The 20,684-nt window shown below is 33.8% G+C and overlaps 1 protein-coding gene across 2 annotated transcripts in view; it reads left to right on the forward strand.

Annotated features, from left to right (window-relative positions):
• Window positions 1-13,133, forward strand: part of FNTA (farnesyltransferase, CAAX box, alpha) — a 19,132-nt gene extending 5,999 nt beyond the window's left edge. For both annotated transcript variants that reach the window (XM_011372955.2, XM_011372963.2), the window contains 6 exons: window positions 3,396-3,500; window positions 6,016-6,142; window positions 7,562-7,710; window positions 11,066-11,128; window positions 12,046-12,217; window positions 12,497-13,133. In XM_011372955.2, coding sequence (XP_011371257.1) covers window positions 3,396-3,500; window positions 6,016-6,142; window positions 7,562-7,710; window positions 11,066-11,128; window positions 12,046-12,217; window positions 12,497-12,619 — 739 coding nt within the window. In that variant the 3' untranslated portion in view covers window positions 12,620-13,133. The remainder of the gene's footprint in view (window positions 1-3,395; window positions 3,501-6,015; window positions 6,143-7,561; window positions 7,711-11,065; window positions 11,129-12,045; window positions 12,218-12,496) is intronic.
• The last annotated feature ends 7,551 nt before the right edge of the window (window positions 13,134-20,684 follow it).

Genomic DNA, 20,684 nt, shown 5'->3' on the forward strand with positions numbered 1-20,684 from the left:
TGTTTTATTTAGAAAACCTTGGTTGCTGAAACATGAGCATATTGAAATATATTTTGGCAATGAAGTGTTAGGCTCAGTTGGAATACATTTACTGATATTAAAATGAGTGGATTATTTTCTTTCACAAAGTATCATTCTTTCATAATGAATGTGAAAATGCTTTGTAAATTGAAGGTCATGTAAATGTGAATTGTTAGTTGTTCTTTTAGGAAAGAAATGAATAAAATGGAATGTAGTTTTGTGGTTTTATATGTGTGCCTATATATATATCTTTCAATTAAGGCTTTGTTATCCAAGATCATTCCTTTGCTACAGAAGGCGTTTATTGTTTTTTCCAGTTATGAAGTAATGCCAAGAAATGTTTGAAGAGGAAGAATAGTGGTGTGAGGGTTTGCCTTACCAAATATGAAAATGTGCTACTAAAAATAACATGTGAAACTGGTGTAAAAATAAATAGATTAATAAGGTACCTAAAAATACATCATCAATATAAATGGGAACTTAATATTTGATAAAAAGGACATCTCATAACTATATTAAAAACATGCATTAATCAAATAATGGTTTTGTAACAGTTGGCTATGCATTTGGATATAAGCAAAATTATATCCCTATCTCATATCTTACATGAAAATAAATTACAAAAGAATTAAAGTTCTAAAATAAAACTGTAAACATACTAGGAGCAAATATTAGAGAATAATCTTTCATTCTTGGGTTGAAGAGAAAATATTAGTAGGCAAGATATAAAACTCAATTAAGGAAAAGATCAGAAGGTATAACTGCATAAAAATGCAAAACTTCCACACTGTGAGAGATGTTATATGTGAAGATATAATTCACTAGAAGAAATAGAAATATCGATGAAGAGATGGTAAAATCACTAGTGATCAGAGAAACGAAAACCACAATTTATTTCAGATTCATAAGGTACCTATAACTAAAGATGTTGGAGAAAACTGATACAATCATACATTTTTTTTGAGGTTAAAAATAAGAACATTTTTTGCAGGGTAAAAAAAAACAACATATTAAATGCTTACATATATCATGATAAGAAGCCACAAAGGAAATGATAGAGAAATATAACCTGCTGATCAAAAATTGATAGGTGAATATATCAAAATTTAAAATTTATAAAACAGAAGACACCATGAACAAATTAAAAGGCAAGTAGAAATATGCGAAAAGGTATACCATACAAAACAGGACTGATATTTAGAGCTTTATAAGGAATTCCCACAAAAGGTTAAGGAAACAGACTAATCAAAAAATGAACAAAGAATATGAACTAGCAGTTCACAGAGAAAATTCCATTGGCCATTAAATAGGGGAAAAATCCATTATCATTAGGAATGAGAGGTATGCAAATTAAAATGGAAATGCCATTTTGTACCCATGAATTAAATAGAAGGTAAAACTCTATATCAGCTCTCAGGACATATGAACAGATACATATATTTCAGATGGTAATTTTCATATATTTAGCCACTTTGGAAAGCAGAGAAATGCTCATATGTAAAGCTGGAAAATGCCTGTATCTTAAAACCTTGAATTGTCACTTCTATGATACATTCTGGGTTCACTCTGGCATATGACATCAGAAGACATGTACTAGGAGATTAAGAGCGCAGACTTCAAAGGCAGACCACCTGGTTCAAATTCGAAGTTCATTTTGCTAGCACTGTAACCTTGGACAAGGTATTTAATTTTTAACCTCTCTGTACCTCTATTTCCTCTATATCCATGCTTTGGAGAATGAGTAAATAAAATATATTCAACTGTATAACCATTAAGAAGATCCAGATCTGTTATAACATGGACAGATCTCACAAACAAGGCTGAGTGAAAAAAGACACAAGTTCTTAGAAACTTTGTGGCTGTGACACTAAAGCATTATCAGGGTGGCATTCACATAGTCATTTGACTTTCTTTTGCTTATTCTAAATAATGGAGTAAAATATCTTTCCTCATAAGTTATAACAGTTTATATTATAATGCTAGTTTTAAACAAGAAAGAGAGTTCTAATGCAGTTTTGTGCTCCGTTTGTAGTTAGAGATGTTTATGATTATTTCCGGGCCGTTCTGCAGCGTGATGAAAGAAGTGAACGAGCTTTTAAACTAACAAGAGATGCTATTGAGTTAAATGCTGCCAATTATACAGTGTGGTAAGTAATACACATTATTGATATTCCCTCTTTAAATGTCTCATGTTTTAGTTTAGATAGCTTTTCTTTTTCTTAACTGAACTTTAATTTTTATCGAAATAATAATTTACATAGGAGTTTAGAAGTTGAAGACTGAATGAAAAATAAGTCTTTGCCTCATTCTGTCTTACCACCAGAGTCCCACTCCCCAGAAGTAACTCTTAGTTGTTTTTTCTCGAATTAACCTATATATTCTAAATAATATGCTTATGTAGTATTTTTTCATTTTAGACATTCCTTCTATGGAAGATACAGAGTTCACTCTCCACTACACTTGTTTTATTTATAAGTAGCATTTTTGTGGTGGTTTGAAAAGTAAAATATGTGATAATGTAAATAATTATTTAAATGAACAAGCTGTACCATATAGGGAAAGAGATGCCTTTCATTCTCATGTAATAGAACACAGGTAACCAGAATATTGCCTGAAAATAATCATTAGTTGGGTGTCTTGTCTTCTAGCTCACATTTGTTGCCATTCACTATTTTTACTTCAAAATGCTTGATTCTTAAAACAGAATTGAGATTCCTCAAAAAATTAAAAATAGATCCAGCAGTCCCACTTCTGGGTATTTATCCGAAGAAAATAAAACACTAAATCGAAATTATATATTCATCCCTATATTCATTGCAGAATTACAAGTAATAGCCAGGATATGAAAGCAACCTAGATGTCCATCAATAGATGAATGGATAAAGAAGATGTGTGTGTGTGTGTGTGTGTGTGTGTGTGTGTGTGTGTGTGTGTGTGTGTGTGTACACGCGTATGTGCGCATTATTGGAATATTGCACAGCAATAAAAAAGAATGAAATCTTTTCATCTGTGACAATATCGATGTATATAAAGGGCATTATGCTAAGTGAAATAAGTCAGACAGAGAAAGACAGATACTGTATGATTTCACTTACATGTGGAATCTCAAAAAACAAATGAATAAACAAAACAAATAAATCCATTAATATAGAAACAAACTGATGGTTGCCAAAAGGGAGGGGTTGGGGGAATGAGAATAAAAAAATTTTTTTTAAATGCTCGCTTCTTCCAATCACCAAGTAGTCATATGAGTTTGGACAACAACATACACAGTCAAAAATATGTCTAATTATGTTGTTGTAGCTTTATTTGATACTGTTGGTAGACATTTTATGTGGAGTAATGAGAATTTGAATGCTTGATATTTGCTGTAGGCATTTTCGAAGAGTTCTCTTAAAGTCACTTCAAAAGGATCTGCATGAGGAAATGAACTACATCACTGCAATAATTGAAGAACAGCCCAAAAACTATCAAGTTTGGTAAGATGAAAATAGAGAGGAAACATATCATTATGCTATTAGTACCTGCCAGTGGATGATGAGAAGATAGGGAATTATTTCTTTGTTTCTTTATAGTTTTAGTACTTTGCATTGGAGCTAATGTTACCTGTCTTATAGAGGTGTTAGGAGGATTAAATGAGATTTTATGTTAAGTGCTTAAAATGGTGCCTGACCCATAATTAATACGTGTTTGCTACTATGATTATTTAAAATTTTGTCATTAGCATGTAATACTGCTAGAGTCAGAAAAAAATTTGAGTAAAAAATCTGAAAAAATGTTTTCTGTTCAGTATGTTATAAATGGACTTTTTGGTGTTTGATCTTTTATTCATTTATTCAAAATTTTTATATTGATGCTGGATATACAAAGATGAACCAGACAAGTCTAAAAGAGAAAGCAAATAATAAAACTAATTTACAGTGTAGTGTGAAAAGCATAATGATAGAGTTTTTCATAGAGTATATTCGTTCTAGAAAGTAAACTCCTAAGTTAACATAGACAAGAGTATGGATAATTCCACAATGGGAAAAAAAATGAGAGAAGTTCTGGAGTAAGAGGACAGAAAAATAAAGTTTCAACAGTACCCAGGATATAGTTAGCACCCCGTGAATGGGAGCTAACTGTGGCTGCTGTTACTGTGGTGGAGGAGAAGGAGGAGGAGCTTGTGGTTGTAGTGTCACGGTGCTGGTGGTTGTGGTGGTGACAGAGGACAAGGAGATGGTGTTGGTGGTGCAGGAAGTGGAAGCAGCAATGCGGCGTACCATCAAAAGCTGTCTCCACTTTCTATGCCACTGCCTGTCTGCTCGTAATGCAGGAGTTACCTCCATTTTATTTTTTTCCAATATAATGACCAACACACATACCACCCTATCTTTATACTTTAGATTTAAGGCTGATTTCTGAGAGGAAAGACCTTTGAGGCAAAATATTCTGGGGACAGGCATGAAAGAAAGAACATGATGCACTCAGGGAATTGCATATAATTTCATGTGATTAAAGTATATTTGGAGAGTCATGGGATATGATCATAAAGGGCCTTATGAACATTGATAAGGGATGTGGACTTGACCTTAGTATCAGTGGAAAGCTATTGACATTTTAATTAAGGAAGTAACATGATTAGATTTGTGTCTTGCAAGGTTTATCCTGCAGGTAGGGTGCTGCCGAAATGGAATAGTTTCACAGTCCTGGTAGGCTACAGGCTAAGAGACAGTGTGGTGAGGATATGGGAAAGATAAGGATGAATTTGAGAGAGGTTTTGGACTCAGAAGCAACAGGCTTTGAAGTTTAATTGATTGGAGGAATGATAGCGAAGAATGATGTCTGTACATTTGGCTTTACCACTGGGTGAATGGTGGTGCCAACCACTTGGGGAACTTGGGAGACAAAGCAGCACCATTCTGGGAAAGAAGTATGGATTCACTATTGGACAAATGGAGTTTGATGTGCTTATGGAAAACCTATGTAAAGCTGTCCAGTACGTGGTTGAAAAATGCTTTTCTGGAGTTGAAGTCATAGCTGTGGATGAGGATGCTCAGGGAGAATTAGACAGAATACCGGTGAGCATCATTATTAAGAGTCAGAGAAGTGTTCCAGGATGACCAAGGAAGAAAACAAAAAGTTAGTGTTGCCACAGCAACCAAGAGAAGAGAGAGTTTGAAGGAGTGGATGACAATATCAATTACTTTTGAAAGGTCAAAGAAAGTAGGGACTAAAAGATGACCAGTGGGTTTGTTAATTAGGTGGATGTTACTGAGTGATCTTGGCATGAGCAGTCCTCCCACCACAGGTAGGGTAGGTGACTGGGTGGGTAGGAGTGAAATGGTAGGAAGAAGAAAGTGGGTTGAATCATACATGGGAGATGAGGCTAGGCTGTTGGAGAAAAGAAGACATAGCATGTAGCTAGTCAGGGGTATGTTTTTGTTTTGCTTTGTTTTTCCACAGTGGAAAACTTCTCTTTTGATAAACTTTCAACTTGTCTTAGCTACTTGCCAGAGTAGAACTGAATTCAATTCTGCCCATGAACTAGTGGAACAAGCAGTTGTTTGTATGGTGACACTTTGGGCTTAAGGAAAACTAACAACCTATTTATAACCAGAGGAGCTTCTGATATTTGATAAAATGATACTACATTTTCTATAGTCTCACTATGCCATCTGGGAATGTTTCAGAATTCTTGGACAGAATTTTGTGGTTGTCAAAAGATTACTCTACTTCAGATTTAGCTTGAGATAAACCTTTAAGTCCTAAACTATTTGATTTCATTTTACACCCAAATCACTGTTTTATGTTTTTCAACTTCCTTAGTGTTCTGAAATTTTTTCTCTTAGTGTTTCTTTTGTGTTAACTTTTCTCTCCAGTAGAGTTTTGAGAATTAGAGATGAAGTTTTGTTTCTTAAGTGTCCATCCACATCACCTAGCACAGTATATGCAGCTTTAATGCTCGGATAAATTAACACAAAACTTCTTTTTCCCTTCTTCTCCTGGCTTTAGGCATCATAGGCGAGTATTAGTGGAATGGCTAAAAGATCCATCTCAAGAGCTTGAGTTTATTGCTGATATTCTTAATCAGGATGCAAAGAATTATCATGCCTGGCAACATCGACAGTGGGTTATTCAGGTATTGCCCTTCTTACAGTGCTTTTTTAGATTTTTATTATTTAACTGAATTAAATAATTTAAATACCATTAAATTGTAAGTATACTTCTAAACCGAAACATACATATAGATCATTACACACGATATGTATAGTTATTAAGATACCTACTTAAAACCTGACATCATGTTACTTAACCTTTATAATCTCTTGAGCTATGTTGGTGAGTAGCTTCATATTAAGGAAGAATAATAGTAACTTAATATTTTTTTAGATCAAATTTGCATCATTTGCTAGCAAATGAATAGAAAAAGTAGTTGTAATTTTTTAATACGGCTGCGTTATTTTAATTAACAAGGGCATTGTACACACTAAGGTTTTTGCATACATAATCTTTGGAATTTCATTTTATAGTGACTATTATATATTTTATTTCTACCCAGTGGTTAAAATTTTAATCTAAATCCCGAAAGGAAGAGAATAGTTATAATTCCCACTCTGGACATTTTATTTATTCTAGCAAACAATTCTAGTGTTGTTTCCTGTGAATTTTTCCCAATGATTGCTACTTTATGCACTATTCATTATACCAAGAATATTTCACCGAAATTTTTTTTACTTAAAATTTTAAACTTTTCTAAATTTATGGGATATGTTTTCTAAAGGTAGTCAATATTTTTATATTTTATGAAATTCTACTTTTTTGCTTTTATCAAATAAGAAATATAACTTCATTAGCTTTTTCATAGTTAATGTCCGTAACTTTTGTAGCATTTGTAAGTTTTGATCATTGTACACTTTTTTCAAATTTTCTTTATTGCTTCTCTTCGCCCCATAATTTTTTTAAACAGCTTATAATGTAAAAAATTTATGTCTAAATCTATTTGTGTGCATTTTTCTACATGTATTTTAATGTAATTTTTGTCATAATGTGTGCATTTTGAATATTTCCCTTTTATTTAATGTTACGTAATATCAAATCTCATCGAATTAATATACTACGTTAATCATTTTCTTATTATTGAGTTTGTTTTTTTTCCCTCTAAATTTTCACCATAAATAATATATAAACATTTAGTTAGATATACTCTTTTTTTTGCTTTTGATTTTGTTCTTTAGAATAATTCTTGAGTCAAATAGTATAAACATGCCTCTTGGTATCTAAATTGTTCTCAAGAAGATGGTACTGAATTGTAGCCCACTTTGGCTGTTCTCTCTTTCTAATTTTTTTCCTTCCTCATGACCATTCCTTTGTCTTTGATTACTTTTCTTTTTCCCTGCATTTTCTTGACCTACAACTATCACTTGCCTCCAAATATGTGCCGAGTCCCACATCTTCAGTTCAACCTACTTAGCTTTGCTGAATTTTTATTTATTTATTTTTATTATTTATAAATAATGGGACATTTCTAATTGGATATTTTATTATTTATTTTTTCCAGGAATTTAAACTTTGGGATAATGAGCTGCAGTATGTAGACCAACTTCTTAAAGAGGATGTGAGAAATAACTCTGTCTGGAACCAAAGATACTTTGTAATTTCTAACACCACTGGCTACAATGATCGTGCTATATTGGAGAGAGAAGTCCAGTTAGTAATCTCTTTCACTTGTTCACTCATTAAAAGAGTATTTGTGTGCCTACTATATCTTAGGCCTTGGGAATACAGCAATCAAGACTGCTCCCAATCCTACCCTCATGGAACTAGTAGGACAGAATACTTAGGTGCAAACTGTAATGATAAATTTACAAATAATGTACCTCTGCTTTGTAGTGTCTTAACTTTTTTGAAATATTGTTGCTACGACAGATTGAGAAGAAATCAGACTTTATAGTGTCTAGGAAGCTTTATTTCCAAACTATCTCATTAAATTCCATTGCATTTTAGATAATAGTCCCCGGATGCCATTTTACTCTAGTGCAGGGTTTGGGGCCAGATAAGTCTTGTTTTAGGGGGACTGTCTTGTGCATTGTAGGATGTTTAGCAGCATTCCTGGCCTTTATGCCCTGTATAGACTGTCCCTCACTTAATGATGGTTCAACTTAAGATTTTTTGACTTTAAGATGTTCTAAAAGTGATAAACATTCAGTAGAAACTTGCTAGGCTAAGCTATGTTCTATAGATTGGGTGTATTAAATGCATTTTTGAATTAACAATATTTTTAGCTTATGATGGGTTTATCAGGAGATAACCCCATTGTAAGTCAGGGAGCATCTGTATATTAGTAGTAACTCCCTCTCCCCAGTTGTGAGTTGTGACAAAAAATGTCCCCAGACATTGCCAAATGTCATGGGGCGGGGGCGGTGGGGGGGCAGTAATCATCTCCAGTTAAAACTACTTGTCTAGCATACATAAAGCTGTTATAAGAGCTAGAAATTTCTGACTTGGCATGAATTTCTATGGTATATCCATAAACATTAATAGCCACTCTTTGTCTATTTTGTCTCTGTTTTAAATTTGAACATGTTTATTGTTTTTATAGCCTCATGAGACCATAGTCATAATTTTAATTACAAAAGTTATTTTAACAGCTCTTGGGAAAAGCTGATTTTTTATGGTGCATCTGCTTCATCTCCCTTGCCTTACTGCTACTTGGATCAGAGCCACAGGCTCTTTTATCTGTTCTATATAGGGGTCTGCTGATTTCAGTTTTTTAAAAATGTCTACAATCCAGTGTCCTGCAGTAACTGTCTGTTCTGGGCTTCTCCCTGGAGCAGCCACATATTCCTCCAGCATACCTTACGCTTTTTCTATTGCTCTACTCTCCAAAGCTGTACTGTCCAATATGGTTGTCACTAGCCACACGTGGCTGCTTAAATTCAAATTAATTAAAACTACATAAAATTAAAAATTAAATTCCTCAGTTGCACTAGTCACATTTTAGGGGTTCAGTAACCCTATCTGTCTAGCAACAATCATATTGGATAGCACAGATAAAGAACATTTCCATCATCATTGGAAGTTCTGTTGAATAGTGTTGATGTAAAGAATAACAGTGGACATATTGAAATAATTTTGTTATTCTTAATCATACCTAAATACTGGGGCAAAATTCAGACTCATCATCTAGCACTCTATTAATTTTTTCTTTTAGAGTTGGTATTCTGTTATGAGGAGTAGAAAAATAGCGCTCTGAAGGAAAGCAAAGCATCATCCTTTAGAAAGTTCAATAGCTTTCTTGCCAAAAGGTAGAATGCTTCAGGTTATTTTACACTGAATTAATCCAATTAATAATTAGGAATTTCAAAATATTATGTATTCCTTATTTACTATAGCTTACTCCTTTAGGAGTAATACAACATTTAAAAATTGAATGTGAAAAGTTTGGAAAATGCAAACTTTTCTCATAGCCTTCAAAAGCAGACCACTAACTTTTTATTACCAAGTGGAAACAAATAATCAGGTAGGAATCTAAGAGTCTTCCATACTTAAGGTTTATTTTACCCTTCAGATATGTAAAAGAAATATTTAAAATGCTAAGAGTAGCTGTAGTTATCTAGAATTTAGTTTATTAATTAAATTTTTTAACTCTTAAGAATACAGATAGATATAGCCAATTATTTTCTGTAGTTTTTCTCCTTTTCATTATAAAAATAATGCAGTCTAGCTATGGGGGGAGTTGTACTGAATTGTATAAAATCTTGAAATCTTATTCTCTCTCTTCTTATATCCCATTCTTAGAGTGAACTACACGTAGTATGAATCTTTCCAAGCTTTGCAAACATGCACAACAACCTAGTCAGTCATATTATACACATTCTTTTTTAATTTAATGTATCATGGCCATTTTTCCATTTGAGTACATAATCTAGTACTATTATAGTTATCGTTTATCAAGCTTTTACTATATGCCAGGAATTCATATTTAATTCTCATAGCTACACTATGAGATACCTGATGGAGAACTTGAGGTTCAGAGTAGTTCTATAATGTGCGTAAGAGCACATAGATAATAACTGATGGGGCTAGGATTGATGCCAGGCAGTCTGACATCAAAGTCCATGTTTTAACCATTAAAATGGATAATGTTTTAGTGCATATATGTAAATAAAATTTTTTAGGTATTGCCAAAATGAAATTAAGAATCTTCTACAAGGACTAGTTAAGACCTATAGGGACATGGTTTAACAAATAACTAAAACATTAGGTCATGTAAAAGTAGTTGGAAAAAACCTTTTGATAATGCTGAATGAGTATATTACTACTCTGTGGGGAAAAAAGGTATTATATCAAGACTGCAACAAAACGAAAATTACTAAACTTTAGTCAATGACTTACTCATTTGAGCAAGTATATAGTGAAGACCCTTCTGTAACTTTTCTTGGGATGTGTTGTAATTGGATCTAAATTGTATTTAATCTGGTTGAGGGGAAGAGAAAGGCAGGGAGTGTCCATTTTGACTGGGAGTCACATAACAGTTTACTCATAATCTTGTTTTGGAATATAAAGAATATACATTTGTGTTGGTTTATTTTTACTCTTTGTCTATATAATTTCCATGCAGTATATTTTTTATGATAGCTCCTAGGATTATATAGTTCTCCTTTTTCAATGACTAAGGATTTGTCAGGCGTAAGTAGATCTTAGACTTTTTCTCCAAGACTGCTTTACCAATAGAAGGAAAATCTTGTTTTATGTGATATTTCTTTCAGCGAGAAAGCCTAAAAAGGGAATTCTCACATTAACTTACAGTCTGTTGTGAATTGAGCCTTCTTCATTTTAATTAAGTGTCCTTCACCAGAAATGGATACAGATATACAGTAGGGAGAAACTGTGTAAATAAGAATTGATAACTGGAGGGATTCACCTAGAGAGGTACCGAAGCCCATTAAGAGAGAGAAGTGAAAGCACATATCCAAGCTGTGCTACGGTCTTATTCAAACTGTTTCTGATTGCACTGCTTTTAAAATTATACACATATTTGTTTGTGGTCTTTTTCTTACAGGTACACTCTGGAAATGATCAAACTAGTACCACATAATGAAAGTGCATGGAACTATTTGAAAGGGTAAGAGATTGTTTTTGCTTGTTTTATATATATATATATATATATATATAAATAAAACCTGTTAATATAATGCAGCATGGAGTACGTTCCATAATGGAATTCTAAAAGTATACTAAAGAATTGTCCATTTTTTTCTAAGAACAGAAGTGTAACTGTTAGAGTAACACCCAAGAACAGTGCCCTCTACCCTTCTCTTAACCTTCCAAGCACATACCAGCAGTTTTTAGAATAGTCCATGAGTAAACAATAATACAATTATAATTGTATTTATGAATCCTGCAGTCTTTATGTCAAAGAAAATATACACAGTTTCTGTTCAGCTCAGGAACACAGTAAAGGCAAGGCAGGACTATTTATAAGTAGGTTGCACAGATGCATAGCTAGCCTTTCTGTTTTTACTTCTAGAGATCTGTTACAAAGCTCACTACTTAAATTGACAAGGTTTCATTTGCCTGGCCACTGACATAACCAGGCTCTTTGATGGACTTAGAGGTCTCCAAGGAAACTAGACCCAAAGAGCATGAAGTACAGAGCCCAGTCACATTGGGAGATATGTCCAGGGAAGGGGCCTATAATATCTGGAGAGCTAAAAGGACAAGGAACCATCTCAAAAAGAAACAAATACCTCTTATTTTTTTCTTTTTTAATTTTAAGAAGACGGTTTATTTTTTTGCTTTAATTTTGTGTGTTGCAGTTAGAGTTGAAAATGATCACTTTTAAACTTCACTAGTCTTTTAAACTAATTTTACTCAGCTCTTAATTATCCATGATAAAAGACACATATAATTTAAATTTTTCATTTTATTTTCAACCTCGTTCATTCAAAATAAGTCTTTTCTTGCTTATGTTACAGGGACCATTTTCTCTTGATCTTTCTACTATTTTTGTTCTCAAAATTTAGAATAATTTTTTTTTAGGATTTTGCAGGATCGTGGTCTTTCCAAATATCCCAATCTGTTAAATCAATTACTTGATTTACAACCAAGTCACAGTTCCCCCTACCTGATTGCCTTTCTCGTGGATATCTATGAAGATATGCTAGAAAACCAATGTGACAACAAGGAGGACATTCTCAATAAAGCATTAGAGGTAAGCCAGTGGAACTCAGTGTGTTTCTTTTTGATATCTCAAAGTTGGCCCAAGGCCACTAATATTTATGCCCCTTTTCAACATGGTTACTCAGAATCCAATGCAGGGCTATTTCTGGTGTTTCGGGCAATAACCACGTCACTAGTGAACATAGTATGTGACTCCAGTAGTATATGTCATTTGAACATGATCAGAATTAAACTGTATTAGCTCAAAAGCATTTGTCCAAGAGACTGAATTACACATTTTCTTTAATGACTTTTTGTTTTTCATTTTCAGTTATGTGAAATTCTAGCTAAAGAAAAGGACACTATAAGAAAGGAATATTGGAGATACATTGGAAGATCCCTTCAAAGCAAACACAGCACAGAAAGTGACCCACCAACAAATGTACAGCAATAACACCATCCAGAAGAACTTGATGGAGTGCTTTTATTTTTTTAAGAGACTCTAATGCAGTAGTTTAAAACTAGAGCGGTCGTTCTCTTTGCCTGTGGTGTAAAACATGCATTGCACAGGTATTGCTTTTTAACAAGAACTAAATGTGATGTTCCTTGGGTGCTGCTGCTGTTCAGATTAGCTCTAAGTAATTTGATCTTTTAAAGCAAAGTAATTTGGGGGGAAGGAAAAGAAACAAAGTCTTAAAAAGGAACTTTTGTAATCTTATCAACATTTACTGTAATTCTTTAGCATCAACTCCTCCCTAAAGGGTATATGCGTCAGGATTTGCAGCATTAACGATTGCAGGAACTTCTATGTAATGGATATGAGGTAACTTAAATTTCAGTTTAGGAAACAGGGAATGCAATTGTTACATTAGAGCTGCTATGCCACTCTCATAGTATTGCTATTACTGTAACCAACTAATGCCAAAAGAATGGTTTTGTAATAAAATTAGAGATGTATCCTAAAACAATGTCATAGTAGTTTGATTTTTTTAATAGGATTTAACTATATATGAGAGACATCGTCTCGGTTTAGAAAGGCAATTGAGGAAGAAAATATTGCTATAAAACTGTAGAAACCAGAAACATGATTATGTTAAAGGAAATGTTATTAAAATGAATCTGCCAGTTCTTGACTACATGTAACAGAATCCACTAAAGGTCCTTTAAACCCACAGGGTTTTTTAAGGTATGTACATAGTTCACAAATTAATTGCCTGCTCTTTCAGAAATACATCCCAAAGCCACACTACAGAACTAGACCATCAAGTTGCTCTTGCCTGTGCTGGGATTAGGAAATTGCTGAATGAGGCTCCAAGACCGTCCACCTGTGCCACATTTCATGGGAGCACACCTGCTTCCAACTAATGCAGCTCCAAATTAAAGGCTCACTGTAGTACATGTGATTGGAAAAAACCTAAATGACATTTAAACTTAACTGTAAAGGAATCTGGAAAATGTAGTTTATAGCTTTTCAGCCTCTACAATTCAGGAAACATGTTAGGAAGGAGCTGAAGTATTAAGCTAATTCTCTACCTGCACATTATGTCACTTGAACAATAAAGAATTTTTGCTCAATGTTAAAGCACCAAACTACAACTAAAGAAATTATATAGAGTAGAATAGTCATATATTCTCAAGAATTCAGAAAATAACTATAGTATATCATGGAAAAAATATATTAACATTTTACATGTTGGTTTTTATTGTTTTTAGACTCCAGAAATCTGATATTTTATGTGAAATTGTCAAAGTATCACCCCTATGTAGACAATTTCAAAGGTGTTGTACAAAGTATAGAGAAGTTCTCATAAGATAGCATTTACTCTCAGAAACTCATCAGTGTCAAAATTGATTGAATTCAGGGCTGCCGAATGTCAACAAAGCTCATAGAGACTATTTAATAAAAAGCCTAATGGCAGTTTACTATTTTACACTGAGAAATGTAACTGAAGCAGACCAAACAGTTACATCAGCCTAGCCACTTGACATTTTCTGCCTGAAGTTTAAAGAGGTGCCAATTCATTTATCAAAAGATTGTTTACTGAGCATGTAATCAGGTGAGGAGTCTCCATGATTTAAATGTGTAATGATTTTAGGCTCTGATACTCCTAATGAAGGCCATCTTCTAATAAGCAACTGGATATATAGACCTGGCAGTGTCCTGCTTTCATTGGACCAACAGTTAAAATGTAGTCTGTGGAGCAATCTGCTAGTTCAAAATTATTTTGCCTAATAGCAGTATCACTGTTGCTAATTGTACAGCTGGTGCAAAAACAATTGTGGGAAAACTGCTTGTGTCTTAGCACAAATCAAGGCAGTGATTTGTATTCTGCATTGCCATGCATTCACTAAAGAATATCCTTGATGAATCAATAATGATATTCACAATACTAGATCTGTCTTTTCAATATTTTGTGTGACTGAATGAAAGTATGTATAAAGCATATCTTTCCGGTTGTCTTGAAAAGCATCTGTCCAATGTGTAAGCCGTAGGCTGAACAGGCTGCTTTTTATTGAATGCCAGTTTTACTAGAACAAACAACTGTTAAACTGTAGTTATTCATACTTGGAGGCTGGCATACATTTTCTCAAAAATCAAGGAAAACAACTAAGCATTTTGCCAATGATAAAATTTGAGCTTTCTAGTGAAAAGTTTAATCTACCATGGTGAGCATAACAGCTTTCTAATTAAATCAAAGTGATGATATTAATAAATACCATTTATATTTTATATAATTAAATAAGTCAACAATTGGGATATCTACATAACTCAACAAGACAATATTTTCCAAATTACTCATCTATGATATTAACATGTATGGATAAACAATCCATTCAAATTACAAGATGTAATAGTACAAAAAGTGTAGTGATAAGATTGCAGATTCCACATTACAACTAACCTTTGGGAAACTACTACTTGTCAAATTTTGGTGTAGTCTTGAAGAATATCCACAACTTCTGAAAAGACTATTAAAATAGTCCAACTATATATATATATCCATGTGTATGAGTCTAGATTTTCTAATTACACTCAACCAAAACATCATATTGCAGCAGATTGAATGTAGAAGTAGGTGTGAGAATCTAGATATCTTCTATTAAGTCAGACTAAATAGATTTGCAAAACTGTGAAATGCCATTTTTCTGTTTTTTAATTTGGAAAACTCATAGATGATATTTTTGTTAACATATTAATGAGTTAATAAAATTAAAAAAATTTAAATATGGTAAATAGCAACAGATACTACCCACATAAAGGAAAGCTGGAGTTAGAAAAGAGTAAGACACCACCATCACTGCCCGTGGGAACCTCAATTTTGAAAGAGACCAATAGTATGCTACTCATCTCAGTACCTTAAAAATGTTTACTGGCTTTTTGAAGAAATACAGAAGCAGAAGGGATTATCTGCCTGATGGAGTCACGAAGGGTTCACAATGGACAAATTTGATTACTTACATCTTTTTGTGAGGGTTTAAACTCAGTCATTATTGGTTATATCCCAAATATTAACATAAACGAACACAAGGTCCAGAACATTTCCCTCTGGAGTTTGTTATTTAAAAACTCCATGTTTTTTAAACTGGGTTTTAACCCACTAGTGGGCAATTACACCAAGTCAGTGGATCTCAACCAGCTTTTAAAAAATTATAATGGAAAATTTTAATTTCATTGAATTCTACTCTCATATTTTATTATTTCTTTCCTTCTACTTGATTTGATTTAGTATTTTTACAGCATTACTGAGATATAATTGACAAATAGTTATTATGTAAATTTAAGTTATACAATATGATTAGACATATATATATAACGAAATGACTACCACATTAAGGTTAGTTAATACATCCATAACCTCACATAGTTCACTTTTGTGTGTGTATGTGTGTGTGTTGGGAATATTTAAGATCTACTCTCAGCAAATTTCAAGTATACAGTACATTCTCTAGTTTTTATTATTTTTTAAATTAATTAATTTATTTTTAGGCGAGGCAACCCTTGGTTGACCTCACGGATTACAAGGACCTTGTCAGCTTACAATCCCTTATTTTTTATTTTTTTGTGCCTACAGCACCTGGTCTTCCTAGGTGGTCTCCTATCCAAGTACTAATCAGGCCTGACCCTGGCTTAGCTTCCAAGATCAGACGGGATCCGCCTTGTTCGGGGCATTCTCTAGTTTTTAAAGAGGGATCGTAGATGATTGATTCATGACCTATCTTTCCCAATATATATTTTAGTGCTGTACATTTCCCTCTAAGAACTGCTTTAGCTGCATCTCAGATATTTTGATATTTTGTATTTTGATTTTCATTCAGTTTGAAATATTTTCTAATTTCCCTTCTTGAGATGTCATCTTGACCCATGGATTACTTAGAAGTGTATTGTAATTGCCAAGTGCTTGGAGATTTTCTTGTTTGTCCTGTTATTTATTTTATTTTTAGTGGTTACTCTATGAATTATATAATACACACTTAACTTTTTACAGTCTATTTAGAATCAATATTTTAACTCTTCAGTTGACATGTAGAAACTACCATCATATAGGTGTCCTCACCCTCCACCATTTATGCTATAGGTATCATACTTACATTGAAAACCCTGCTTACATGGAAGACTCCATCAAACGATTTTAGACTTTTTTGCATTTAACTACAAAACGTATTTTTTAAAGAACTCAAGAAAAGACGAGTAGTCTTGTTTATACCAGATACTTAACATTTCTGTTACTTTTCTTTCATTCCTGATGTTCCAAATTTTCTTCTGGTATCATTTCCCTTTTGCCTGAAGAAATTTCTTTCAGCAATTCTTTCAGAGTAGGTCTGCTGGTTGCAAATTCTCTTAGTTTTCGTTCATCTGAAAATGGCTTTATTTAACCTTCATACCTGAAGGATATTTTCATGGGTATAGAATCCTGGGTTTACAATTCTTTCAGCACTTGAAAAATGTTTGCCACTTCCTCCTGCCTTCATGATTACAGATGAGAAATCTACTGTCACGAGAATAGTTGTTCACTGATAGGTTTTGCATCATTTTTCTCTAGCTGCTCTCAAAATTTTTAGTTTGTCTTTAGTTTTCAACAATTTGATTTTGATGTGCCTGGCCATGGATATCTTTGGATTTATCCCATTTGCTCAGCTACTTGAATCCATAGGCTTATATTTTTCACCAAACTTGGGACATTTTCAGCCATTATTTCATCAAATATATTTTCAGCACTTTATCTTCTCTTGTGGGACTCTGATAACAAGAATGTTAGACATTTTGTTCTTGTCGCAAAGGTGCCTGAGGTTCTGTTCATTTTTTAATTCTATCTCTTCCTGTTGGTCAGATTGGGTCATTTTTATTAATCTGTCTTTAAGTTCACTGACGCTTTCCTCTATCTTCTCCCTTCTGATATTGGATCCATTCAGAGTTTTTTGTTTTGGTTATTTTTCAGTTCTAAAAATGTTTGATTCTTCTTAATTTCTTCTATTTTTTTACTGATAATTTCTATTTTAACTTTTGTTTCTGAAGTGCTCATAATTGAGCTTTCTTTTTCTTTTTTTAAATTTTTTTGAATTAAGTTTATTGGGATAACATTGGTTAATACAATTATAGAATTTTCAGGTGTACATTATAATTTAACATCTGTATATTCTATTGTGTGTTTACCACCCAAAGTCCAGTTTCCTTCAGCTACCATATATTTGATCCCCTTTACCTACTTCTCCCTCCCTCTAAACCCTATATTTGACTTCCTTTACCCCATCTTCCTCCCCGCTCCTCCCCCAACTCCTACCCTCTGGTAACCATTAGTCTATAGTCCATGTCCATGAGTCTCTGTTTGTTTGTCCTGTTCCTTTGTTGCTTTTAGGTTTATATCCCACATATAAGTGAAATTGAGCATTTTTATAATAATTGTTTTTATACCCTTGTCAGATAATCCCAACATCTGCATCATCTTGTCATTGGTGACTGTCAATGGTCTTTTCCTATGTGTGTTGAGATTCTAGGGATACTTTATATGCCTAATAATTTGGTGCTGTATCCTGGGAATTTTTAATATCACGAGACTATGATTCTTGTTTAAACCTTATGGAGAATGTCAATATTTTTATCTTAGCAAGTGCTTGCCATAGCTAAGTATAGGCTGCAATTTCCAACCCTCCTTCTGTGGGCTATGTTCCAAAGTTAGTTCACTTTTCAAATTCTTGTAGTGCTATTTGATTTGTCTCATATGAGCATCACCTATACTTAGTCTGGGACCTTAGCAGAAGTATATCCATTAGCACCATTTTCAAAGTCTTTGGCATGCCAATTAGCATCAGATTTATGATTGCAGGTCAGGGGTGAGCCCAAGAGCTCATAAACAACTTTATGGGGTTGCTTTCCTGATCCTCTCCCCTTCCATTTTCTTTCCAGTACTTTCTAGTTGCCCAGAGCTCCTCATTTCAGTCCTCTAGCCAGAAACCTCCTAGTTCCAATGAGGAACTGCCCACTTCCACAATTAGGCCACAACAGTGGGAAGACAGATAGAAAAAAGAAGCAATGGAGTTCGCCTCTAACCTCTTGGAGTTGCAGCTTCACTGAATGGAAAAGATTATTCTCCCTCAGTTTGGGCTCCTACAGCCTCTCATTGCCAGCCACTTTTACTCTTGCCACTGCTCCTGCCACAGGATTGATTGGAGGCTGAAGTGCAAGGGAATGAAATAAGAAAAGAGGAAGAAAAAACCCAGAATTTTCTCTATTCTGAATTTTAGGAGTTCCCTTTTCTGCTCTATGACCCCAAACCAGAAAGTTTCTCTAGTGTGTCTGTCTGTTCCCCAGTGCTTAATTCTGGGTTTTGGGCTGGAAGATACCAGAGAAGAAACAATATCATGATCAGTCACGGTACTTCAATGTCAGGGGTTCTTCTCTGATCCATCTGGTGGTCCTCACTTTTCAGAGACCCCAAATAGCTACGCCATGAGTTCTGTTCAGATTTTCTAGTTGTGTCCAGTGGGAAAGGAAAGTTGGCATGTGTTGACTCCATCTTACTAGGAATCAGCCCTTCCTGTCCTTGGAATTTCTCCATTATTGGTTTTCACAGCTTCTTTGTTCTTTACAAACACTTCCTCTAGTCCTGAAATCACAGTTTCCAAGAGTTTAGATTTGGCTCTCTCCTTTTCTTTATACATTCTCTCTTGTAGAGATTATCCTTTTCCAGAGCATCATAGAATCCTTGGGGGAAGATTAATTCCTATAAAAAGGGAAATCTTTATTACTGCCCACTCACCAGAGATGTAAATTTCTGCTGGTTATTAACTTGGACTACCACCCCATTTCAAACTCAAAATGTCTTCTCCCTACTCTACCTGCTCTGTTAATGATGCTACTGTTCTTCCACCCGAAACCCACCTAAAACCCTTGTACTGTCAGTTTGTGCTAGAACATGCTTGTGTTCTGACATCACTGTGCTATGCAAAATCATTAATAAAAGCCAGGGTAAAAGTAGAGTTAGGGACACAATACTCAAAAAATTAATCAGTTAAAAAAAAAAAAAGACAAGAACTTGATAAAACGGCAGCACAGTTTTACACATTATGCCTGTTTACCTTGAAAAGGACCTGAAGCTTGTTTGTGGAAGTGGGCATTGGAAGGGTTGTGAGTTATTGTGAAGTGATAGGGGGAGGGGTATCTGAAATCATTCGGAAAGTTGTAATACCAGATGTGGATGCGTGTGGTTCAAACATACATGATGAACTGAAGGTGCTGGTTGTGGGGTGTGCATGTGTGTATGCGTTGTTCACTCCGATGCGGTGTGGCTCAGTTGGTGCAATTTTCTGCAGTCACCTAGTGTTTCTCCAGGATGAAATCACACATAAACAGATGATAAATTTGTGTTCTGCTCAGATGATTTCCTAATACATCATTCATATTGAAACAAATCTGCTTTTTAAAAATGTATTATAGCAGAACTGACCACACTTAACTTTATTCATTTTTTCCTCAATTTCTTCTGTCTTATCAGTTAACTCTTGATTATTTTTCTCTTCAAAGTTCTCATGTCAAAGTTTCTCATATCTTACCCATTTCCTTTTATATTCTTTTAAAAGATTATTATTATTTAATAGGCTTGTTTCAAGATCCTCGTAAATAGTCTCCCTCTAATGCATATCAGAAATTGATACCAGGCTCATCTTTCATATATATACACATATATGGAGTAACACATTTTAATTACATAAACATTAAGAAATACATTTAAGCAAAGAGGGAAAATTTTAAATGCCCCCAAATCTATTCTATATATAATGGTTATCACTGATAAAATAGAATTTTTTATATAGTGGTTATATATTTTTAAATGGGATTACTTTCCCACCCTTAGTCATGTGTTATGAACGTCTTTTCAGGTCAATACATATAGATCTATAACATCTTTTTTTATTGTGAAATATATATAGCATAATATTTATCATTTTAGTAAATTCAGTTATTTCTGCATGGGAAATTCCTAGAAAAGGGATTTGCTAAGGTCCTTTATACACAAGAGTAA

The sequence above is a fragment of the Pteropus vampyrus genome, unplaced genomic scaffold (assembly GCF_000151845.1).
Source record: "Pteropus vampyrus isolate Shadow unplaced genomic scaffold, Pvam_2.0 Scaffold8, whole genome shotgun sequence".
Lineage (NCBI taxonomy): Eukaryota > Metazoa > Chordata > Mammalia > Chiroptera > Pteropodidae > Pteropus > Pteropus vampyrus.